This window comes from Neoarius graeffei, chromosome 1, assembly GCF_027579695.1.
Source record: "Neoarius graeffei isolate fNeoGra1 chromosome 1, fNeoGra1.pri, whole genome shotgun sequence".
Taxonomy (NCBI): Eukaryota; Metazoa; Chordata; class Actinopteri; order Siluriformes; family Ariidae; genus Neoarius; species Neoarius graeffei.
In genome coordinates, this window is record NC_083569.1 from 53,014,775 (window position 1) to 53,041,659 (window position 26,885).

Genomic DNA, 26,885 nt, shown 5'->3' on the forward strand with positions numbered 1-26,885 from the left:
ATTATGTAGCACCAGTCCAATTCCAGCTTCATTTAATCTAGAGAACCATTCATTAACTGAATGAATGGCTGGATGCCCTTAAAGTGCTAATCAATTCTGTATTTATAACCCTGTTGTGATGTACTAATGTATACAATCTATAGCTTCTCTTCTTTCAGCTGAATTGCAGGAAAAAATGCATACTTCATAGAAGATGCTGCAAAGCTTCATGAATGTGTTAATGGAAACAAATAACTAATAATACAATGTAAAAAAGATTACATCTTAAATTTAAAAAAAACTTGAACCATCTGCCCTGGATGATGATGATGATGATGATGATGATGATGATTGAGGTTTATAATCAGTAATGAAACAAATCCTCCATTACTACTTTATCAAGTGCTTTATGAATGTATTATGAAGTTCAAATAAAGTATTGCCAAAGATCTTTAATCATACTGATGCACACTAAAATGTACATGCATTAAAGGTAGACTGCCTTTCAGATTTTTCAAATGTAGGTCATAAAAAGAATTTTCCCCGACACCCGATTATTTCTGTTTAGTGGACCGAAAGCTACTGAATTCGAATCACAGACTTCCAATTTTATTTATTTTTTTAAATAGAACAATTAATGAACCTAGGGCAACATGGCCCTAAATTCTCCGCTATTTTTTCCTGTTTCACCATGACGCAATGCAAGATACTACATCATGCATCACGTGATGGGTTTTCCCCGTTCACACAAGGCATTGTGGGATGCAAATTTGAAATAGGAGAGGAAAATGGAGGACATGAGTGTGCGAATGAAACCTGAAAGTCCAACTACAGTAACGGAAAGCGAGAAGAAATACATGTTATTTACCAGCTGGGAGGTCCGTATCGTGAAATGCCGTGACCGAGGTCTTGAAAGTACTGAGCGAGGCCCTCTGGGCCGAGGTCAGTATTCAAGGCCGAGGTCACGGCATTTCACCATACGGACCAACCTTAAACTGGTAAATAATATATTTATTTTTTTCTTTACCAAATTCTAACAGAAAACGAGAGCGCCCGAAAGGGAAAACCGGGCCGAGCCGCCATTTTGAATCCTCATTCACGGCTGTAATGCAAATGGCTTCCTCCTCGGTATACAAGTGCACTTCCATGGCAGGAATAAAAAACTACATTTTGCCACCTATGTAGTCCCCTATTTATACAAATAGGAGTCATTCAGGATTCAGCCATGTTTTTGCTCGGTGTTAGCAAATTACAGGTTTTTAGCTTTCTCCTGAAATGTTTTCTTTTATTTCTTCTTCCTCAGGGTAGTAAAACTCGCTTTCACTGTGAACACTGTCGTTATCGCCATCCATGCTGTAAAACTAATGCTATTCTCCTGAGAAATGCTGGCAAAAATTTATAAGATTTTTGATAATCTTATAAATAAGTCTAATAAAAAAAAAAGATAAATGTTGACAAAAAATGCTACTATGTTTGTTTGTTGTTGTGAACGAGCGAGTCGCCAGAGATCTGTAACCGGGGTCCATAACTGGGGTCCGTACCGTAGGATACGGACCCGCTCGCCAGCCAATCAGAGCGCAGGATTTGGACCGCGAAAAAAATAAGACATTATGTTGTGAAGGAAAGAAAACGCAGGACCGAACTAATAAATATCGGCGGTCAGCGAGTACCTCGGTGTGATCAGCTGTTCATTTAGCGACAGAATGATGTAACAGAGTGCGCATGCGCACACGGACTTCCTCTGTCTGCTTGACTGCGTGAAGCGAGCGATTTCATGCACATTATTTGCTTGGGAATCCCTTCAAATTAAATAATTTTCCAGCCACCACCCAGAATGAGCTGGGGGTTTTTTTAGATATTACAACCCCGATTCCAAAAAAGTTGGGACAAGGTACAAATTGTAAATAAAAACGGAATGCAATAATTTACAAATCTCAAAAACTGATATTGTATTCACAATAGAACATAGACAACATATCAAATGTTGAAAGTGAGACATTTTGAAAGTTCATGCCAAATATTGGCTCATTTGAAATTTCATGACAGCAACACATCTCAAAAAAGTTGGGACGGGGCAATAAGAGGCTGGAAAAGTTAAAGGTACAAAAAAGGAACAGCTGGAGGACCAAACTGCAACTCATTAGGTCAACTGGCAATAGGTCATTAACATGACTGGGTATAAAAAGAGCATCTTGGAGTGGCAGCGGCTCTCAGAAGTAAAGATGGGAAGAGGATCACCAATCCCCCTAATTCTGCGCCGACAAATAGTGGAGCAATATCAGAAAGGAGTTCGACAGTGTAAAATTGCAAAGAGTTTGAACATATCATCTACAGTGCATAATATCAAAAGATTCAGAGAATCTGGAAGAATCTCTGTGCGTAAGGGTCAAGGCCAGAAAACCATACTGGGTGCCCGTGATCTTCAGGCCCTTAGACGGCACTGCATCACATACAGGCATGCTTCTGTATTGGAAATCACAAAATGGGCTCAGGAATATTTCCAGAGAACATTATCTGTGAACACAATTCACCGTGCCATCCGCCGTTGCCAGCTAAAACTCTGTAGTTCAAAGAAGAAGCCGTATCTAAACATGATCCAGAAGCGCAGACGTCTTCTCTGGGCCAAGGCTCATTCAAAATGGACTGTGGCAAAGTGGAAAACTGTTCTGTGGTCAGACGAATCAAAATTTGAAGTTCTTTATGGAAATCAGGGACGCCGTGTCATTCGGACTAAAGAGGAGAAGGACGACCCAAGTTGTTATCAGCGTTCAGTTCAGAAGCCTGCATCTCTGATGGTATGGGGTTGCATTAGTGCGTGTGGCATGGGCAGCTTACACATCTGGAAAGACACCATCAATGCTGAAAGGTATATCCAGGTTCTAGAGCAACATATGCTCCCATCCAGACGACGTCTCTTTCAGGGAAGACCTTGCATTTTCCAACATGACAATGCCAAACCACATACTGCATCAATTACAGCATCATGGCTGCGTAGAAGGAGGGTCCGGGTACTGAACTGGCCAGCCTGCAGTCCAGATCTTTCACCCATAGAAAACATTTGGCGCATCATAAAACGGTAGATACGATAAAAAAGACCTAAGACAGTTGAGCAACTAGAATCCTACATTAGACAAGAATGGGTTAACATTCCTATCCCTAAACTTGAGTAACTTGTCTCCTCAGTCCCCAGACGTTTACAGACTGTTGTAAAGAGAAAAGGGGATGTCTCACAGTGGTAAACATGGCCTTGTCCCAACTTTTTTGAGATGTGTTGTTGCCATGAAATTTAAAATCACCTAATTTTTCTCTTTAAATGATACATTTTCTCAGTTTAAACATTTGATATGTCATCTATGTTCTATTCTGAATAAAATATGGAATTTTGAAACTTCCGCATCATTGCATTCCGTTTTTATTTACAATTTGTACTTTGTCCCAACTTTTTTGGAATTGGGGTTGTACAAAAATAAATATACATCACAATGACCAAATTTCAGAGGGAATTAAATTTCACCGATTTTATGAAATTGAAAGGCTGTCTACTTTTAAGGCAACAGTGGTGCTTTTTATGATTTTATAGAAAATGTCATACTGATTAGCAACCTGAACAGCCAAATAAAAAATATTTCCATCTGGTTCTGCCTAAGACTGAAACACAACCAGCCTGCATGACTTATGAAAGTCTACACCGTAACTTACAAATATTTCTAAGCCTCTCATGCTTACTATTGGGAGGAGTGCCACAGTTTTTCCAACCACACTAGTGTCTGTCAGCATTCTTGCCCTTATGCCATCCCAAGCGCTCTGCTGAGGATAACGTTCATTACTGTGGTTTATAGCCCTGTCTCTGCAGAAGCAGTGCTTATGCCAAAATGGCAGCCTTCCTCATTCAAGTCTCATTCAGACTGATTTGCCTGGTGCCTTTTCTTATTGATTTCAGTGGAGTGAGTTAACGCATATGCAGAAATGTCTGAATATAAAGACTAAGAAGCTGCTAGCTTGTTAACTAAAAATAATATTTAATATAAATCTATCAAATGTAGCGCTAAGCCAAAGAACCATTTCATCCATTAAAACCATCACAACACAGGCATACATGAACCACTCAGCGATCAACACTCAGACGAAAACAGTGTCAGAATGCACTTTTAGTCTTCAAATAATTCGGCCACAAAGGTGTATTGCGATGGTTTTCATAGCTGAACTGGTTCTTTCGCTTACAGCTGCTAGTTTGTGATATGAAAATGATTTTTACTATCAACCCATCAAACAAATTCTAACAGAGCATTAAAAAATAAACACAGACAAGTGACAAACAGAAAAGTGTGGCTCTGTTGTATGGGCATTTTGTTGGCATAGTTTGTGTCCACTTGTCCTCTGAAATTATCCTGACTGATCACCCTTATCTTATGAGGAAACATTTTTATCCTGATGGGAGTGGTTGCTTCCAGCATGACAATATCCCTATTCACTAGAGTTTGATAAGTACAAATGATCAAACAAATCATATGCTACCGGCACAGTGGTGTAGTGGTTAGTGCTGTCGCCTCATAGCAAGAAGGTCCGGGTTCAAGCCCCGTGGCCGGCAAGTTTGCATGTTGTGTCCGTGTGGGTTTCCTCCGGGTGCTCCGGTTTCCCCCACAGTCCAAAGACATGCAGGTTAGGTTAACTGGTGACTCTAAATTGACCGTAGGTGTGAGTGGTTGTCTGTGTCTATGTGTCAGCCCTGTGATGACCTGGCGACTTGTCCAGGGTGTACCCCGCCTTTCGCCCGTAGTCAGCTGGGATAGGCTCCAGCTTGCCTGCGACCCTGTACAGGATAAAGCGGCTAGAGATAATGAGATGAGATGAGAAATCATATGCTGTGACCTTAACAGTCACCACAAATCAATCCAACTGAAAACATGGACGATTTTGGAGTGATGTGTTAGATACACTGTCCAATACCATCAAAACAGGAAGTAATACCTCCAAGGATTATCTACATCATTGTTTCTCAACCACTGGGCCGTGCCATCTAGTGGGCGTGAATTTTTTTTTCCAAGTGGAAGTTAATTTTTACTTGTAGTAGGGTACAATTGCTGGGTTGTATCTGACGTCACATCAGCCTCATTAAGCTACGGTCTCGCGATGTTTTGCGATGGGTTATCAATGAAAATGAGCCATTTTGGTGGCGATGCATCGCAATATACACGTGAGCTAAAAGTTGTGGTCACACTGCAGGTGAACACTTAACTGTCACACTTTCACATGCTTGAGTCTGGCGTGCACGTTCTTGGGACGCAGTCGTTATGGGAAACACCTGATACTGATCTGAGTGCAACCAGCACACACAGACATGGAGGCTGTTTTCACGGAGGCTTTGCAAAGTATCATTATCACAGTCACATTTGTTTCTGGCCATGTTTATAATGCTGTGTAAATACTCTGCTTTATGATTCTGCTTTGCTTTCATTTGCACTTTGTTGTTATAAATATCACGCCTTCTAATAAACACTCTTCCTGTGCTTAGATCCGTCTACCGCCGTCTCTCTTGTAGTGTCCTGATCCCCAGATCTTTAACCCAGCCACATGTAAAAAGTTACACTCCTCCATGCTCTTCCAGGTTTTCATCTGTGTGTCCGTGTAGAACGATGTCTGCAGCACCAGGTAGTTTGAGATGTCGGGGAACTCAACTGATGGATAATCTTCCAACTCGTAGGAAAAATACTTCTTTGTTAGCGTGTAAGGATCTAATCTCATTGAGTGGTTTCTGTATCCACTTCTTTTGAGTGAAGTTCTTGGGTTTAATAAATTGCTTGTTTTCTGTACACAAACATGGCAATAAGTTCTTGTGTTAATGGACCAGACTCCACTTTTGGATCATTAATCCCTTTTGAGTGAGAATGCCCTGCATGCATGGCTTTATATTGGCTTCTGGAACATCCATACAGTTTTAAATACAATACCTACAATTAAAAACAGTTTGTTTATATTGTATTTATTTAATTCCTAGGCTCCCATCTGTAACAGAATGATGTTGCATCCCATTAACACACTTTACAGTAGATTATTAGATTCTAATAGAATAGATGAGCCAAAATAATTGGGGATCTTTTTTAATGGGTCCCGACTCGTTACAATTATGAATAGGTGGGCCTTAAAGCAGAAAAGGTTAAGAATCCCTGATCTACATTACATTCCTGAGACACTACTCTGACCTGCTGAGTTTTGCTTTAATCTGTCACCTTCTGGTATGTGTAGAATGATAGATATGAAGCAGTAGTTAAATTTCTCCTACGTTGGTCAGAACTCCGTCGCTTTTCTCACTGATAGAACCCTGCAGGCTGAAAGTCAGGTCATGGCAGCTGACCATAATACGGCGACCAAAGCGCTCTTCAAATGGCTTCACATCTGGCTCGATGCCTGAGAAATCCAATTTCTGAGAAGACAATAACACCATATCAATTAGACCCAGTCATTAGACCACAGACACAGGAAGAGTATAAGACAGAAAGACCCACCCAAATAAAAATTTAGGAGGAGAGTATAATGGCTACCAACCTGAGTCTCTGGATCGAGGGAAAGGATCCTCTGCCTACATTCATTCCTGTTGATTTTATTGAGTTGGTCTGTTTCTCTGGCATACTGGAGATAGATTTTGTATATAAGTGATAAAGAGTGGGAGATGAGCAGAGAGACAGCGAGAGAGTGCGCAAAAAAGCTCTCTGAGCAACTTAATGCGTACTAGACAGTTTGATGACAAATTAGAGTACATCAAAATATGATAAATGGAATGAATTATTTATCATCATGTACTTTACCTTCATAAGTTCTGGATGAAGACTCCGCCCAAAGCCCTCGGTAATGCTCTCTGTTTTCCCTTGGCTACTGCTTTCTTCATCTGAATAAAAGAAACATATACGTATATGCACGTGTAATATAGTAACATGGAACTTTGTAGGACTGCTGTTACTTAGAGCAATAAAAATAGTCTAAGATACTAATATAACACTATATTATATCGATACGAGTGTTTTACTGGGAAATACACCACTCGTATTTTTCATACGAACTACATCCGGAACATTGAGTGACATTTTCCAATATCCTCACTCATGAGGAAATCGATGAATTGTTTTGATAAATTTGAGTCATTATTGTTTGTGAGTGTCTATATAATAATAAGAAAAATCACACTTTGGTTTGAAAATATGATGTTTATCTTCTCGTGTTGAAAAACTTGTATTTTTCATGTGAAATATATTGTGGATCTGAGTGACATATTTAACTACTATTGGCTGGCGTTGAGTGGTATATCATATATATTCCATTCACCTAGCATGATATTGAACAAGTTGAAGATGAGTGAAACCAAATGAATAAAACCCGCCAGAAGGGAATAGAGTTTTTATTCCATCAAAAAAGTGGTTTGGACCTGTTTTGCTGCATCTGGACCAGGATGGCTTGCCATCATTGATGGAACAATGAATTCTGAATTATACCAGCGAATTCTAAAGGAAAATGTCAGGACATCTGTCCATGAACTGAATCTCAAGAGAAGGTGGGTCATGCAGCAAGACAACAACCCTAAGCACACAAGTCGTTCTACCAAAGAATGGTTAAAGAAGAATAAAGTTAATGTTTTGGAATGGCCAAGTCAAAGTCCTGACCTTAATCCACTCGAAATGCTGTGGAAGGACCTGAAGTGAGCAGTTCATGTGCAGAAACCCACCAACATCCCAGAGTTGAAGCTGTTCTGTACGGAGGAATGGGCTAAAATTCCTCCAAGCCGGTGTGCAGGACTGATCAACAGTTACCGGAAACGTTTAGTTGCAGTTATTGCTGCACAAGGGGGTCACACCAGATACTGAAAGCAAAGGTTCACATACTTTTGCCACTCACAGATATGTAATATTGGATCATTTTCCTCAATAAATAAATGACCAAGTATAATATTTTTGTCTCATTTGTTTAACTGGGTTCTCTTTATCTACTTTTAGGACTTGTGTGAAAATCTGATGATGTTTTAGCTCATATTTATGCAGAAATATAGAAAATTCTAAAGGGTTCACAAACTTTCAAACTGTATAGTTTTTTTTTATAGATAGGACAGTGTAGAGAGACAGGAAATAAGCAGGAGAGATCAGGAAATGACCTCGGGTCGGAATCGAACCCGGGTCCCCGGATTTATGGCATGGTGCCTTAGCCATTTGAGCCATGACACCCCAGCAACAACACTGTATAATAATTCCTGATATTTCACTCCGATGATGTCATTCCCAGTGTTTTCCCACTGGCTTCACGTGTGCTGTCAAAATGGCAAACCTGTACAAAATTTAAATTCTTTTGATTAAACTTAGTTTTTTTGTGTCTGTGTCTATATAATATAAAGAACATTGTGCTGAAAAATATTTCACTTGTTCGCTTCGCTCACTCGTGAAATAAGTTCATCACTTGAAGATAAACTTCATATCGTCGCGCTACCATATAATATCCTCAACTGACGTAATTCTTTATATGTAGAGATATGCAGTTTCTGAAGCATACTGTGTGTGTCTGTCTGTGTGTGTGAGATTTTCTATTGGTTTCACCTAGTGTTGCCAGACTGGGGGTTTTAAGTGCATTTTAGCGGATTTGAACATGTTTTGGGCTGGAAAACGTCAGCAGTATCTGGCAACACTAGCTTCACCCCAGTCCCATCGTACTCTAATATTCTGTGCTCCTGTAATAACGAGTGGTTAAACATGAAAACACAGATTTGATTTTAAAAAGTGAAACAGTTCATAAAAACATCACTCCAATATACATTCCTCTTCACCAGTGTTTTATCAAATTTAGACAAATGCTCAGACTGTATTTGGTCTCACTTGGGTGAAAAACAACCAAATTAATAAGTGTAGCCTACTTGTAAATTCACTCACTGTATTAGATTCATATTTTATCCTCGTGTTTTTGAAGCAGGCTTTTTAACAGCCAGGATATTTTGATTAAGTGTAACCTGTATTTGCTGCTGGCTACAATTCACCCTTTTGATGAAGGCATTCCCCAACGTTCTGAAACAAATCAGCATATAACACTAAATCTCCCAGTCTGTTTACTTTACACCAAAAGGTTTTGAGCTGTACCCAATGTATAATCTCTCTCACGTCTGTGTGCACTCGAGCTTGGCTCTCATCCACGCGCATGGAGTGTACCACTAGGACTAATTACATGCGCCTGTCCTGGATTAGAGCGCAATCAGAAAGAAAGCACAACTTTATTCATCACACACTCTGCATTTAACCCATCTGAAACAGTGAACACACACATGCAAGCAATGAGCGCGCATGCGCGCACACGCACGCACGCACGCACGCACACACACGCACGCACGCACACACACGCACGCACGCACGCACACACACGCGCACACGCACGCACACGCACGCGCACACGCACGCACAGAGCAGTGGGCAGCCATACTAACAGCACCCAGGGAGCAGTTGGGAGTTTGGCACCTCAGCCCAAGGTCGTCCCATATTAATCTAACCTGCATGTCTTTGGACTGTGGGGGAAACCGGAGCACCCAGAGGAAACCCACGCAGACACGGGGAGAACATGCAAACTCCACACAGAAAGGCCCTCGCCAGCCATGGGGCTCGAACCCAGAACCTTCTTGCTGTGAGGCGACAGTGCTAACCACTTACACCACCGTGCCGCCACGCTTATAAGGACGCTGAACTCTCACAGACTTTACAAAGTATATGCACAGTACATATCATCTGTCTATACCAAGCTTTGATTCTCTGTTTAGTTACTCTGACTCCTGACTTAGTTCGGTTTGTTTTGCCTTTCGTCTATTCTCTGATACTCCGTTTGTGCCTTGTATGATCCTTGCCTGTTTATGACTTTGCCTTTGCCTGACAAGTTGGATCTGTATGCCTGCATGTTTTTTAATGTGCTAGTCTTATGAAAATGACATCACCCCTGGAAATTATACCTCATAAAACTAGTCATGTTAAATAGTCTCATCTCATTATCTGTAGCCGCTTTATCCTTCTACAGGGTCGCAGGCAAGCTGGAGCCTATCCCAGCTGACTACGGGCGAGAGGCGGGGTACACCCTGGACAAGTCGCCAGGTCATCACAGGGCTGACACATAGACACAGTCAACCATTCACACTCACATTCACACCTACGGTCAATTTAGAGTCACCAGTTAACCTAACCTGCATGTCTTTGGACTGTGGGGGAAACCGGAGCACCCGGAGGAAACCCACACAGACACAGGGAGAACATGCAAACTCCACACAGAAAGGCCCTCGCCGGCCATGGGGCTCGAACCCGGACCTTCTTGCTGTGAGGCGACAGCGCTAACCACTACACCACCGTGCCGCCCATGTTAAATAGTTTACTGTCTAAATTGTATTTTAATACGAGACCAGAAACATGTTCTATTTAGCTGGTAAAGTTTAGCTCTTTGAGTCCACCATTACACAAATACGTTCCTGATAAGTTATTGTTAATTCAAAAGCAGTGACATCATATGCGCAACGTTTGAAAGTTCGCAGCATTTCTGACTTTGCCTGCTTTGCAAAGTGTAGCACGTTTTTAATGATTTTTTTAAATTCCAAAACAAAACTAAAACCAAAGCATGTCTCCTAAGAGGTGTGTCATTCAAGGCTGTTCAAGTGCAGCCGATTTAAAAAAAAAAGCAATATTTCGATCCATTATAGCACAAAGTCAGCAGGACACTTACGGAATTAATGGGTTTGATTTGTACGGACAAAGAGAGGTAACTTCAAGCCAACAGGATGGTTTGGTGTCTGCTCCATACATTTTGAAAAAGATAAATTTGTGAGGCAAATTCACGTAGAAGGATTCAAGTGTCATCTGGTACGCGGAGCAGTTCCTACAACCTGGAAACAAAAGTCATAAGTGCGAGCCCAAAGAGCTCACCTCACACTAAGGGTCAAGCTTGTGTTAGGCACTTTCAGTTTCAGTGCTGGAGCCAGCAGAAGCGGGTGACGCATTGCGTCATATGCATTGTGTGCAGCGAGCACGCAGCAGGCAGGAATTTGTTAGGGTCATGGTTCGAATTATGTGGGAGCCACTGGGAGCTGAGCTCCCATAAAGTGAGGACTGGCTCCCATGAAAGTAGTAAAATCGTATATCTGTGGGGGTCTCTAAAAATGCAACAACGTTATATTTTAATCACAAATAAAGCTATCCATCCATCATCTGTAGCCACTTATCCTGTCCTACAGGGTCGCAGGCAAGCTAGAGCCTATCCCAGCTGACTACGGGCGAAAGGCGGGGTACACCCTGGACAAGTCGCCAGATCATCACAGGGCTGACACATAGACACAGACAACCATTCACACTCACTTTAGAGTCACCAGTTAACCTAACCTGCATGTCTTTGGACTGTGGGGGAAACCGGAGCACCCGGAGGAAACCCACGCGGACAACACGCAAACTCCACACAGAAAGGCCCTCGCCGGCCACGGGGCTCGAACCCAGAACCTTCTTGCTGTGAGGCGACAGCGCTAACCATTACACCACCGTACCACCCAAGAATAAACATATTTTCCAAAATAATGCATTATATCTCGGTGCATACTTTCGTGAATGCAGCACCACCACACCACTATGCGTGCAAACTATCCTTTTGAGAGCTTGCAAATGTTAACAGACACACACATGTTAATCCTTTCAGAAGAAGAACCACTTGACCTTGGTTTCATTCGTTGGTTAAGTTTTCAAGGAAAAGATCATGACCACAGCCTGCTGAAAACAGACCCACTTTGGTCTATTTTATTTGTGTGATGATAAGAGAATGGCTTTTACTTTCTACTAAATAGAATATGTTGGCTATAGGAAAATAGCAAAAACAATGTGTTCAAAAAAACATGTAAACCGTAAAATATTTTTACAACTCCACTCTGTCATTCAAGTACTTTTGCAACTCTCACTCCAGACTTTACAAGACAGCCATTATCATCAAGTCCACCTCTTTCCTCTAATTTACAGCGTGATAACTGCCTAACTCTGAAATCAGATAAGAAAGATCTGTGGTCCAAAATTAAAAGGCTGCAACATAAAGTAAAAGAAAAGGAAACACAAGTCAATCAGAGCAACTGGGTGAATACATTTACAACTATGGTTGATTCTCTAATAACTGCTTCAGCAGGTACATATCCAGGTTTTATTTCTTTATTTGTGCTATTTTTTTATTTCCTTTATTTAATCTGACTTCAAATCCATTGCATGGATCTGGTGTGCTTAAAACAGCAATCAATATTCCCTACTATAGACACCTAAAATAAAATTATTAAAATTATTATTATGACACCTGTGTACCATCCCCTTATAGCTTTCGTTGTCTTTTTCAAAAGAATTAGTATCAAGAATGCACGCCATTGCAGAGAATATTATAGAGTCAGCGTGGACACAAAAGAAGGCAGTGGCACATATGACATCACACATGCAGCGCCGCTGACCTACAGTGGATATAGAAAGTGTACACACCCCATTAAAATTTTTTTTTTTTTACATCAGAGAAACCTATGAGACCATAATAAATAATTTTAAAACTTTTCCCACCTTTTAATGTGACCTATAACCTGTACAATTCAACTGAAAAACAAACAAATATGTTAGGGGGAGAAAAAAAAAGGTACAATAGGCTGGTTGCATAAGTGTGCACACCCTTAAACTAATACTTTGTTGAAACACCTTTTGATTGAATTACAGCATTCAGTCTTTTTGGGTCGGAGTCTATCAGCCTGCCACATCTAGACTTGGCAATATTTGCCCACTCTTCCTTGCAAAAGCGCTCCAAATCTGTCAGATTGCGAGGGCATCTGTTGTGCACAGCCCTCTTCAGGTCCCCCCACAGATTTTCAATTGGATTTAGGTCTGGGCTCTGGCTGGGCCATTCCAAAACTTTTTTGGGGTCATTGTCATGCTGAAAGAGGAAATTCCTCTTCATCTTCAGCTTTCTAGCGGACACCTGAAGGTTTTGGGCCAAAATTGACTGGTGTTTAGAACTGTTCATAATTTCCTCCACCTTGACTAAAGCCCCTGTTCCAGCTGAAGAAAAACAACCCCAAAACATGATGCTGCCACCACCATGCTTCACCGTGGGTATGGTGTTCTTTTGGTGATGTGCAGTGGTGTTTTTGCGCCAAACATTCCTTTTGGAATTGTGGCCAAAAAGGTCAGCCTTGGTTTCATCAGACCATAATTCATTTTCCCACATGCTTTTGGGAGAGTTGATGTTTTTGCTTTGTTTTTTTCAAAATTTAGTCGGGCCTGGATGTTTTTCTTTGACCCTACATCATAGTCCAGACATATGGAGAATACGGGAGGTTGTTGTCACATGCAGTACACAACTACTACTTATCTGAAATTCCTGCAGCTCCTTCAGTGTTGCTGTCGGCCTCTCGGCAGCCTCCCTGACCAGTTCTCGTCTCGTCTTTTCATCAATTTTGGAGGGACGTCCAGTTCTCGGTAATGTCACTGTTGTCCCGTATTTTCTCCACTTCTTGATGACGGTCTTCACTGTGCTCCATGGTATATCTAATGCCGTGGAAATGTTTTTGTCCCTTTCTCCTGACTGATATCTTTCAACAATGAGATCCCTGTGATGCTTTGTAAGCTCTCCGCGAACGCTGGCTTTTGCTGGAGGATGCAACTGAGTAAATGTCTGAACTTTATCTGGGGTTAATCAGAGTCATTTTAATTGATGGCAGGTGTGAACCCAAAAAGACTGAATGCTGTAATGAAATCAAAAGGTGCTTCAACAAAGTATTAGTTTAAGGGTGTGCACACTTACACAACCAGCTTATCGTACATTTTTTCATTTTTTATGTTTTTCCCCCTAACGGATTTGTTTGTTTTTCAATTGAATTGTACAGGTTATAGGTCACATTAAAGGTGGGAAAAAGTTTTGAAATTATTTATCGTGGTCTCTTTTTTTTTTTTTTACATCAGAAAAACCTATCATTTTAACAGGATGTGTACACTTTATATCCACTGTATAAATCGCTGCGATCTAACAATGGTGGACAAGCTTTTATGATTTTTGGAACAGAATTCAGACACAAAAAATTTTATTTTTTGAACCAATTTTTCCATTAATTGGTAAACTTTACAACGTATTTGAGGATATCACACACAGAAAACCTGGGATTTTATGATGTCATTTTTGTTAGACTAGCACTTTAAATAAACACTTGTCTTGCAATTACCTCCATTCATCTGCCTCCATCAGCACCATTAATGACACTCTTGCCTTTGGATTAGTTTACAGAGATCGACCAAACTTGAGCCTAACACTCCGGCATCACTCTGACGGCTGGCGGATTATTATTACAAATAAACCAAATCCTCCATAAAGCAACGCGTTGCTTATCTTTCCGTCAGTATTCTCTGGGAATCCCCGCGTTGAGAATTCTGTGAGCTAACACCTGGAACATAACTTAAGCACACTGCAGTCAATTATAATGACTTTTATTGCTGCAGTAATTTTCATGCTATGAGGTTACAGTGGCCAGGTGTTGCAGATAATGAAAGAACATATAACCTCCCCAGAAATGAGCTGCTATATAGTCAGTATCGTTTAGTCTTATAGAAAACATCTTTAAACATTTGCTGAATAAAACCTAATACGTGGCCCCAGCTGACAGAGTTCAGAAAAAAAACACACACACACACACACACAGGAAATAAAGCTGAACAGGGACAAAAAGATGATAAATAGCCACATGTGCGATATGCTGAAACTGCTGCAGGTTGTGCTGTGGACATAATCTAATAACACACTACCGTTCAAAAGTTTGAGGTCACTTTGAAATGTCCTTATTTTTGAAAGAAAAGCACTGTTCTTTTCAATGAAGGTCACTTTAAACTAATCAGAAATGCACTCTATACATTGCTAATGTGGTAAATGACTATTCTAGCTGCAAATGTGTGGTTTTTGGTGCAATATCTCCATAGGTGTATAGAGGCCCATTTCCAGCAACTCTCACTCCAGTGTTCTAATGGTACAATGTGTTTGCTCATTGCCTCAGAAGGCTAATGGATGATTAGAAAACCCTTGTACAATCATGTTAGCACTGCTGAAAACAGTTGAGCTCTTTAGAGAAGCTATAAAACTGACCTTCCTTTGAGCAGATTGAGTTTCTGGAGCATCACATTTGTGGGGTCGATTAAATGCTCAAAATGGCCAGAAAAATGTCTCGACTATATTTTCTATTCATTTTACAACTTATGGTGGTAAATAAAAGTGTGACTTTTCATGGAAAACACAAAATTGTCTGGGTGACCCCAAACTTTTGAACGGTAGTGTATCTGAACATGTTTATCATAATTGCCATGGTTCACATTTATATCACTATCAACATCAATGGCTAATTTTCAGGATAAAACAAATTTAAACAATACCATAAAATGATTTATGAATCATTCAAGTACAAAAGGAAAAAAAAAAGTTTTTCATTTCTCCCAGCACATGCTGAGCTTCTAACTGATCCAAGTCAACTGTATGAGCTTGTGGCCTGTCTAACAAAACTCCCACAGACAGCAGAATCCAGTCATTGCCAAGTCTCAGTCTGCCAACACAAGGAAAAATATTTACGCACAGGGCAGAAGAGTGGGCTGATCTCTGCTCTAATGAAAGGCATCACCCAGAATCAAGTGTACACGTATACACACGCAGGCTCCACTTGTTGCGCAATTTCTTCAAGATCCCCTTTTCTGACCCACAGGAAACTATGAAGGGAAAAAGTTCTTAAACAAGTTCCTCAGTGAAAATAATCTATGAAACTTGGGAAAGGGAAGTAAAGGTGACACAATAATGAACAACAAGCTGAACTAAATCAGGTTGACTAAGTGTAATTTTACCCACTAAACATTTTTGGTGCTGTGGTTTATGTACAGGACCTGTCAAAAGTTTGGACACACCTTCTAATTCAGTGTTTTTTTGCAAAGCTCACTGTATGCATTAGGACTAATTATCATTAGTACCAAAAACTATGGAAAACCAGTGCTTATGTGGCTTACTGATATTGTATTTTTCATGGGAACGGGGTTAAATAACTTGTTTTTCATGTTAAATTCAGTAGCTTATCGGACTACATTGTTGCTGCAAAGACAAGAGTCATCAGGAGATGACATATCCCCCCCGGCCCCCACATGAAACCCTACCCCAAATTTTTCTAAGTTGAATTGGTTGCCATGGAAATACGGGGAAAAAAAAAAATCACAGAAATCCCAAAATGTGAAAAGGCACAACTCCACCAGTCACTTAGCATAACTGTCAGGTTTCGTGAAAAAAATCCTAATAGTTTGAGTTATGCTCCGGAAACTAAAGTGTTTACAGACGGACAGACATACAGAGCGATAGCTATACTATCTATCTATCTATCTATCTATCTATCTATCTATCTATCTATCTATCTATCTGATTATTTATAGGTTGTGGGTGAGACAGTTTATATTCAGGAGAATTATTAATAAAGGTCAAGGTACACCTTGTTTCTTACATGCAATTAGACAGTGCTGTTGAATTCTCAATACAGAATGGTCCAAAGGACATTCAGCTACAAGGCAAATTGCAGGTTTATATGAATGCATGCTACTGATGCACAGATATGTTCTTGTCTTCATCATAAAAACTTGCACAAGGATTTGTATGATGGATGTTTCACTTCATATGCTGAAGTTTTGTGCCATTTTGGAAGGACTCTTTTGTGTCAGCGCTTTGTAAAAGTCAAAGGTAAAGCTGTTTCATTAAGCTTACTGACTTGGGAAAATCTTCTCAGTAACATGACAATCTGCTTCTTCTTTTTTTTATTAATTTCACGAGAGAGAAAAAGAGAAGCAGCTGAGGGAACAGCTGTCTATGGCTGCTATAAAGTAAAGGATAACAGGAACTTGTTTCATGGACGTTCCACAACACGAATTGTAACTACACTGCCCTGCCAAATAAATAAATTAATTAATTAAAAAAAAGAAGGCATGCTCTCTAATATTTGGTTGGACCACCTTTAGCTTTGATTACAGCATGCATTCGCTGTGGCATTGTTTTGATAAACTTTTGCAATGTCACATTTATTTAGGTCCAGATTTGTATTAATTTTTCACCAAGATCTTGTGTTGAGAATGGAAGAGTCGAACCACTGCGTGTAAAGTCTTCTCCAGCACATCCCAAAGATTCTCACCGGGGTTAAGGTCGGACTCTGTTTTGGCCAACCGATGTGTGAAAATGATTCCTCATGCTCCCTGAACCACTCTTTCACAATCTGAACCCTAATTTTAGGCCTGTGCCATCAGGGAAGAAAAAAAACCCATTGATGTGGTAACCTTTCCATTCAGTACGTTCAGGTCATCAGCTGACTTCATTTTATTGCCCCATAATGTTGCGGAGTCTCGACCTGATCAACTGAAGTAACCCCACATCATAACACTGCCTCCAGAGGCTTGTACAGTGGCCACTATGCATGATGGATGCATCGCTTCATGAGCTTCCCTTCTTACCCTGACACACCCATCACTCAGGAACAGGGTAAATCTGGACTTATCAAACCGAAGGACCTTTCCCGATTGCTCAGGAGTCCAATCTTTATGCTCCCTTGCAAACTGAAGCCTTTTCTCCTGATTAGTCTCACTAACAAGTGGTTTTCTTATGGCCACACAGCTGTTTAGTCACAATCCTGCGAGTTCTCATCACATTGTGAGTGTGGAAATGCTCTTAATCTCACTATTAAGCACAGCCATAAGCTCAACTGCCGATCTTTTATGATTCAACTTCACCAACCATTTAAGTGATCTCTGATCATGGTCAGTCAGGCTTTTTTCCAACCACATTTTTTTCACAAAGTTGATGGTTCACCACTATCCTTCCAGGTTTTAATAATGTGTCGGGCAGTTCTTTACCCAATTCCACTCATTTCAGCAATCTCCTTACTTGTTTTCTTTGCTTGATGCGGGCCAATAATTGGACCCCTCTGAAACACAGTAACATCTTTTCCATGACCACGGGACACGTCTTCCAACATGTTTATTTAAGAAATGAGAAACTACTCATTGCATCATTAGGGTTAAAAGAATTGTTGCCAGCTGAAACACATTAATCACTGCAGTACGGTAATTATCCAATCAAAGGCTCTTATGTATTTGCTTATTTAAATCCAAATGGTGAGGGTTTTTTTTTTGTTTGTTTGTTTTGGCCAGGCAGTGTATAAATGGATAAAAATATGAAATGCCATTCTTTAATAAATAAAAAAAATGCACTAAAATATTGCTGTGGTAAAAAGGGAATATAACACTTTGGGACATGTCATGTTTTATTCCTACAATATAAAAGTAATACACAAGTAATATGTCAAGTGCATGCCCCAGTACAACAGCATCAGCAGGTATGATCTGTGCTTGGCATGGTTCTGTATTGCATGTGAGCTATGTGCATCTCTGACATTAATGTTCGTAACAACTGGCAGTATGAGTATGAATGACTGCTTGCACTATAGTACACAATGTATGTAACGTGTAAAAGAGAGAAACAAGCCGGAAGTTTCAGCCGCAACCATACCAAAGCCCAAGAACATACAATCTAACACTATCCCAACTCCAAGAGACATTCTTAACCAGATGTATTTGGACAAAATTCTGGCGGAACCTGATTACCACTAAATAAAAAGACAAAATCCTATACTAGGGTGGCACGGTGGTGTAGTGGTTAGCGCGGTCGCCTCACAGCAAGAAGGTCCGGGTTCGAGCCCCGTGGCCGGCGAGGGCCTTTCTGTGCGGAGTTTGCATGTTCTCCCCGTGTCCGCGTGGGTTTCCTCCGGGTGCTCCGGTTTCCCCCACAGTCCAAAGACATGCAGGTTAGGTTAACTGGTGACTCTAAATTGACCGTAGGTGTGAATGTGAGTGTGAATGGTTGTCTATGTGTCAGCCCTGTGATGACCTGGCGACTTGTCCAGGGTGTACCCCACCTGGGATAGGCTCCAGCTTGCCTGCGATCCTGTAGAACAGGATAAAGCGGCTAGAGATAATGAGATGAGATGAGAATCCTATACTAGCCTTCCATCTTCAGAGAAGGCCTTCCACAAAATTTTGGAACGTGGCTGTGGGGATTTCAGCCACAAGAGCATCAGTGAAGTCAGACAATGATATTGGACATGTACCCAGTGTTCTAATTCATCCGTAAGGTGCTCAGTGGGGTTGAGGTCAGGGGTCTGTGCAAATCCCTCAAGTTCTTCCAGACTAACCTTGGCAAACCATGTCCTCATGGACTTTGTTTTGTGCACAGGGGCACTGTCATACTGGAACATGTTTTGGCTAGAACTGTTCCAGTAACAGGAAACCATACTGTTATAGCATACAAAGACATCCTAGACTTCCTGTGCTTCCAACTTTCTGGTAACAGTTTGGGCCCACATATGGGTGTCATAGTCAGATGTCCACATACTTTTGGCCATACACCGTAGATTATGAGGAACCTGAATGTGAAATCTAAACCATACCCGAGCCTGTCAAATACGTGAGAAACCAAAAAGCAGTCCGAATATCCACTTCCCATCAGGTTCAGGAAAACATATCAAGTTCTAAGACAGAGACAGAGGGAGTAAAAGACAGATAAACACACCTAATGCACAGTCTGAGGAGTCGGCTCCGTTCCTCCTGTCCTCTGATGAACTCTGAAGAGCAAGTTTCAGCGTGTTCACCCAGTCCTCCATCTCAGCTTCACTCTCTGCTGCCAAATAGTGACTGTAGCGCTCTTGCATCTTCAGCTCAAAGCCATTCCGACGCATTTTGGGACACTATAAAGCAGGCAGAGATTATTCAAACCATTTTTCCTCAATCAGCATTTCCATTTGAGTGTTTAGGCTTTGAACACCAAATCCTAAAAATACTACAAATAAAAGATCTTCCAAGGTCTTATTACAAGCCCAAGCCGAGGAGTTATGAAAGTTCTGACTGAACAGCTTGTAAAGATTTTCCCTGGTTAAGTGTAATGATAAGGAGTACCGTCACCACGTCGATACAAGAGTCCAAGTAGATGGAGCCTTTGGTCTCTTTACAGTTCTTCTCATCTTTGTAGGAGTTGAGAATGTAGGAACCATCAGGGAGCTGAGACAGGTAGAAATACCTCCGCTTGAACACCTAGGATTTGAAAACCCTGCTTAATTAAATGAGGCTGACGCTGAAACAATGAACTCAAGGTTAAGGTGAAATACAGACCACATGAGTTCATATTTCAGTTGATTTCAGTTACCTTCATTGATACAGAAAGGCTGCTGTTGATATTGGCTTTATGGAGCCATCCCTGTTTCATCACACCTCCTTTCTGAGAGCACAGTGATAAGGAGTCCTGATACACACACACACACACACACACACACACACACACACGATTAATAACGTTGCTTGTGAATCTGCTTGTTTCTCAGACATGTTCTGCTGGGAATATGTGACCTTCTATGGCACTCAATTTCTACATATTTCATGCTAAAGCTGCATTCATTCAAAATATTGCTGACTCAGGAGCGCTGTCCCTCACTGATACACCTCCTGTCATCTTTTCATCTTAAAATACTCTCTTACACACATACACACACAGTTACGCACTTAATATGAGCATTTTAAGCAGACTGGTAAACAGCTGGATTAAATTAACAAAGGTAAAATTGCAGTTAAATATACTGTATATGTAGTATATGCAGGGCGGCATGGTGGTGTAGTGGTTAGCGCTGTCGCCTCACAGCAAGAAGGTCCCGGGTTCGAGCCCAGCAGCCGACGAGGGCCTTTCTGTGCGGAGTTTGCATGTTCTCCCCGTGTCCGCGTGGGTTTCTTCCGGGTGCTCCGGTTTCCCCCACAGTCCAAAGACATGCAGGTTAGGTTAACTGGTGACTCTAAATTGACCGTAGGTGTGAGTGTGAATGGTTGTCTATGTGTCAGCGATAACTGTGTGCCCTGCGATAACCTGGCGACTTGTCCAGGGTGTACCCCACCTGGGATAGGCTCCAGCTTCCCTGCGACCCTGTAGAACAGGATAAAGCAGCTACAGAAAATGGATTGATTATCGTACATTTTTACACATCTTAAAAGGTCTCTTTTTCTCTCATCTGCCCCGTGAATGGGTGCTCTACATCAAACTAATGTAATCAGTCCAATCATTTCAGGTAGCCATTCAAATTTATCAGTGTGGAAAAAATAAATGTAAAAAAAATCAGGCTAATTCATCATATGCTGTGACCTGCTCATGCTCCACAGCGCAGTCAGCACTATAGTTATCTGTGTGTTTCTGAATACAGAGAAGTCACTGGACTACAGTGTTGAACTTGAGGATGCATGCCCTCGGCTCTACCTCAGTAAAATTTTCAATATGCCTGAGTGAGTTGTTTGAATCCACCTTGCAAATGCGTCGTACCTCAGTGGGACCTCCATATTGTGTTGAACAGTCCCTGTAGCCCTCCGAGAGTATATCTCTAAAGTGAGTTTTGCACTGTCAGAAACACAGTTTCTGTGTGTGCACACGCGCGCGAGAGTATATCTCAAATGTATTTCTATATCTCTAAAGTGAGTTTTGCACTGTCAGAAAGTTTCTGTGTGTGTGCGCACACGCACGCAAGAGTATATCTCTAATGTATTTCTATATATATCTCTAAAGTGAGTTTTGCACTGTCAGAAACAGTTTCTGTGTGTGTGCGCATGCGCGCGAGAGTATATCACTAATGTGTGATGTGATATATATATATATATATATATATATATATATATATATATATAATGTATGTGAGTTTTGCACTGTCAAACACAGTTTCTGTGTGTGTGCACGCATGCGAGAGTATATCTCATTATATATATATATATATATATATATATATATATATATGAGTCATTCTATAATTAGGGGTACATCTCAAGTCCATGTGCTGTATTTGTCAATTTCACTAACTATTAACTTCAGCCAATGATCTTTTGTACATTAGCACACATTTCTCTTTTATATAATACAAAAAGTCAACAAATTACATCATTTTACTCTGCAAAAATGCATATATAATACTGGAATTTGGTGTTTTTATGCTGTCCGATTTTCCAAATGTCAGGTTTGGTCTTCATATTTACATTTTAAAAAAAGGTTTTTGTTTAAAATTTTTAGAAATATTTATGCATGGTAATTATTATAATATGACAAGTGTTTAAAAGCCTAAAATGCTTTATATTATAAATTAAATGAAGAATTTTGTGTGCGTCCGAGAAACTTATGTCAGCTGTGTTACCCACTGAAACCCCCCCATAAATCGGCAAATGGTTTGGTCCTAAGTCATGTGACCAATATCATGTGATGTCATATCCTCTTTGGTGGGAAATTTGAAGACCGTGTGGTAAGTTTTGAGTTCACCTCTTCAATATTTTCATCAATACTGTTGTATAGTCCTAGAGAGGGTTAATTGTCTGTCAACTGTGTTGTCAACATATTCATATAAACCTGATTTAGAAATTGTATTTACAAAGTATACAGCTAAAGATAATAAAAATATGAATTGATTAAGGTCTTGTAGTGAAAGCTCTGAGGTCTGCAGTTAGCACAACACTCTAAAAATGGCCAAAATGTCAACTGTGTTACTGTCAACTGTGTTACCCATCAGCTATGACACAGTTGAGGAGGAGCATGTTTTTGTCACTTAATCTTCATATTGACAAACAATGATTTAATATGTTCAATTTGTTAAATAAGCTACGTTTCTCTGAAATTGTGTCTAAATGTTGTTTTAACAGTTCACCTGAATTCATCAGCTTATTTGTAGTTAAATTTAAAACAATAAAAAGCTCTTTTTATCCTAAAAAGTGTCCTCTTGTTCTTCTGCCCTGTCAACTGTGTTACTCCCGTCAATTGTGTTACATTGCCTGTCAACTGTGTTGCAAGTGTTTTTTGTGCTATAAATCTCTTATGTGTTTGATGAACTGTAAAATAAAAGATTGATGGGGATTATCTCTGGATAGGGAAGTCTTGTATAAGGAGGGAGAACAACTCTAAATTCGACGTGACAAGGATTTATGTTGAAAAAAGTGTCATTCTGCATCACAGTGAACCATAAAATCCTATTTATGAAGCTCAAAATTCATATTTTCCATAACAGTTGTACAGATTAATTAAAAACATCTTGTTAATGGACTTAAGCACTTTCAAACAAATGTGTTTTCAAATGTGTAGTATTTTTATATATGTTTAAGATGACATAACATTTGTCCGTAACACAGTTGACAAAAACAATCAAATGTTCATTTTCATTAAAATATTTTAAAAGTAATTTAAGATTAAGCTTGGCAATTAATTTGTTTAGGAACTTGAGGGTATATACCATGGAAACATATAGGTTATTTATTGAAAAAGAATACTGATATTTTGAGATTTTGCTTTACATGAAATGTACCCCTAATTATAGAATGACTCATGAGTTTTGCACTGTCAGAAACACTGTGTGTGTGTGTGTGTGTGTGTGTGTGTGTGCACGAGTATATATCTCTCTAATGTAATTGAAGTGGCCTGGCGCCCTATATCAATGTGCATTTCTCTAGCTCTCTACTGTAATGTGATTGTCCAAGTGCACTCCCCCCTTCCTCATTTCTCCTTCCTTCCCCCCTCTCTCTTGTTCTGTCTGTTTCTTCCCCCCACCCCTTCACTGCTCCTCTGAGACTAAAGGATCAATCACTCTCCTGCTTCCCCTCTTCCCCTGACCACTCTATGGATTAAAAGCCTTTATTTTCCATCATTCATTAATTTAATTAGGCATGTACAGGGCTATGATAATGTCCTTGAACTGACTAACATAAGATAACAGTACTGTAAATTAGTTGCAGGGTTATAAATCCTCTGGATTATGATCATACTCTCAGCAAACCCACAGAGAAAGATACAACGCTGTTTAAAATTAGAACAGCCTCTAAATGGTGTTGATGCATTATGGACACACAAAACGTGGAGAAAGGCAATACTTTCTCCTTTAATAGTCACTCACTCTCTCCATCTCGTGTCATCCAGATCGACCGGATATTTCATTTGGGGCTATTTATAGTGCGAGAGCCTCAGACCACTGAAAAGGCCTCTGTGATGACTCTAGACATGTGACGGTTATTTTCCTCTTAGCAATCAAATCATACATCATAACTAAAAGAAAACAGAGGCCATCATTTTTTTAAACATTCATTCGATTTGTAGCTTTTCAGCACCTGTACTCCAAGAACCAAGGAACCATGACTGCTCATGGATATTGTAACATGTACGGTCAAAAGTCACACTGCAGTTTCACTGATTCCAGCTTGACAGCACATTTCGGCACCCTGTTCAGAAATTCAGACTCACAGACACACAATGAAGTGCTCTTACCTCCTCTCCCTCATCAGTCTCAAACACGTGGTATGGGAGTTTCTCAGTCTTAGTCCCTTTACTGGAACAGAAAACAAAGCAGAACAGCTAGACAGTGAGCAGAGCGCTGGAACAACTGACTGCACTGAAAACACTGTGGACTTATAGTAGAGCAAGAAAAATTGTGAACCTTTAAGAATTTCAGAATAAATTAAAAAATGGGATCAAAAATATAGGTTAAAAGTCGAAAAAAACCACTACTAAAACTAATAATCACACAAAATGTACTTTTTAAATTCATTATGGGCATTGCAAACAACTGCAGTTAATCCCAAAATTGCCCACATTGGTCTTCAGACCTCAGACATACAGACCTACAGACTAACACAATTCTAAGATAATTGTACAAGATTTGCACACAAACAATGGTCTGCCTCATTTACACACAATTCTAGATTCCTAACAGGAAATACCTATCAGCTATCTGTCCATGAATTAAATCTTAACTCAAGTTGAGTCTCGTAGCAAGACTGAACCTAAACACACAATTCAAGTCTTCAAATTTTCTCTTCTTCATGAATTTTGAGTTTTGGAATGGACAAATATGGTTCTGTGATTTCCACAATGTGGAGAACACACACACAGAACACAGTCAATGCTTTGGTCAAGTTGTAACAATACGTGGATAGCTGGATATGTTTTCGCAAACACTACTCTATGTCTCTTGCTATGTGTATTTATATCCCTAATCAAAAAATTCCTGTGCAGGGAATGGCCAAGGATGGCTCACGTGGCATAAAATAGGTCCACCAGTGATTAAGCAATGCATCTTGTGACATCAAAAATAAATAAAAACTAGAATTGTGAGTAAATTCACTATAGAATACTCCCCCCACTTACGAGCCTGTCATCATATATTGCCATATGTAAAGGAATAAGTTGAATTATCTCCGCTTTGAAACATCGGACTGGGATTATTTTCCTTCATGCACATCTTCAGGTGGTATACTGCAACTGTGTAAAGTTGCATCAAAATCCATCAAACCATTTAGGAGGAGTTGCGCTTACAAGACACATGGAGAGATGGACAGACAGACAGATGGACGGACGGACAGACAGACAGGGTGATTCCTATATCCCCACCAAACTTTGTTTGCGGGGGGTATAAAAATGGATATGGTCTGAGTCAGTCATGGTATATCACAATTTCAAGCTATACGGCTGACTCGAGTCACAGCTATGGCTCCATGAGCATTTCTGTGTGTGTAGATCTACGCATCATGATCATACCTAGTGAGGCAGGCGATAATGTACATGGTACATTACACATGCGCAGGTGGTTTTTTTGTTTTTTTTTTTCCTCCAGATTTATTTCTAATTCTTTGTAGTTAACACTTTGAGTTTGGAATTTTTTGATGAGGGATATAAATCAAATATACCATCCACTGAAAGGAACCAGTGATGATGGATTCTCTGAGCTGACTGACATAGTCCTATTTTCTTCAGGGCTGCACCTCTAAATAAAAAAAAAAAAAAATAGTACTATGCCAGTCAATGAAGAGAATCCATAATTTCAACCGGAGCCTCTCAGTGCATGGGATATTTGATTATTATACAGAGAACTTAGTAGTATTGGTAAACAGCCAAATTAAAGGCAAAAACAGAGGATCTGTTATGCTGTGGGGGGAATTTTGCTGGCATGGTTTGGGTCCAGGGGCAGCATGGTGGTGTAGTGGTTAGCGCTGTTGCCTCACAGCAAGAAGATCCGGGTTCGAGCCCTGTGGCCGATGAGGGCCTTTCTGTATGGAGTTTGCATGTTCTCCCTGTGTCTGTGTGGGTTTCCTCCGGGTGCTCCGGTTTCCCCCACAGTCCAAAGACATGCAGGTTAGGTTAACTGGTGACTCTAAATTGACTGTAGGTGTGAGTGTGAATGGTTGTTTGTCTCGGTGTGTCAGCCCTGTGATGACCTGGCGACTTGTCCAGGGTGTACCCTGCCTGTCACCCATAATCAGCTGGGATAGGCTCCAGCTTACCTGTGACCCTGCACAGGATAAGCAGCTACAGATAATGGATGGATGGATGGTTTGGGTCCAATAGCATGGCTTAATTTACAGGGTATGAGGAACGGTTTGATGAGTCTCATCTCATCTCATTATCTGTAGCCACTTTATCCTGTTCTACAGGGTCACAGGCAAGCTGGAGCCTATCCCAGCTGACTACGGGCGAAAGGCGGGGTACACCCTGGACAAGTCGCCAGGTCATCACAGGGCTGACACATAGACACAGACAACCATTCACACTCACATTCACACCTACGCTCAATTTAGAGTCACCAGTTAACCTAACCACGTCTTTGGACTGTGGAGGAAACCGGAGCACCCGGAGGAAACCCACACGGACACGGGGAGAACATGCAAACTCCATACAGAAAGGCCCTCGCCGGCCATGGGGCTCGAACCCGGACCTTCTTGCTTTGAGGCAACAGCGCTAACCACTACACCACCGTGCCACCCTGGTTTGAGGAGTATGAAACTAATAGCACTCATGTGCTATGACCTTTG

At 40.6% G+C, this 26,885-nt stretch overlaps 1 protein-coding gene across 2 annotated transcripts in view; it reads right to left on the minus strand.

The window, feature by feature from the left end:
- dock11 (dedicator of cytokinesis 11) overlaps positions 1-26,885 on the minus strand; it is a 219,956-nt gene that overhangs the window by 173,816 nt on the left and 19,255 nt on the right. For both annotated transcript variants that reach the window (XM_060934270.1, XM_060934261.1), the window contains exons 5-11: positions 24,346-24,406; positions 20,227-20,322; positions 19,980-20,114; positions 19,597-19,771; positions 6,783-6,862; positions 6,523-6,606; positions 6,260-6,400 (exon numbers count right to left, since the gene is read on the minus strand). In XM_060934270.1, the coding sequence (XP_060790253.1) occupies positions 6,260-6,400; positions 6,523-6,606; positions 6,783-6,862; positions 19,597-19,771; positions 19,980-20,114; positions 20,227-20,322; positions 24,346-24,406 (772 nt within the window). The remainder of the gene's footprint in view (positions 1-6,259; positions 6,401-6,522; positions 6,607-6,782; positions 6,863-19,596; positions 19,772-19,979; positions 20,115-20,226; positions 20,323-24,345; positions 24,407-26,885) is intronic.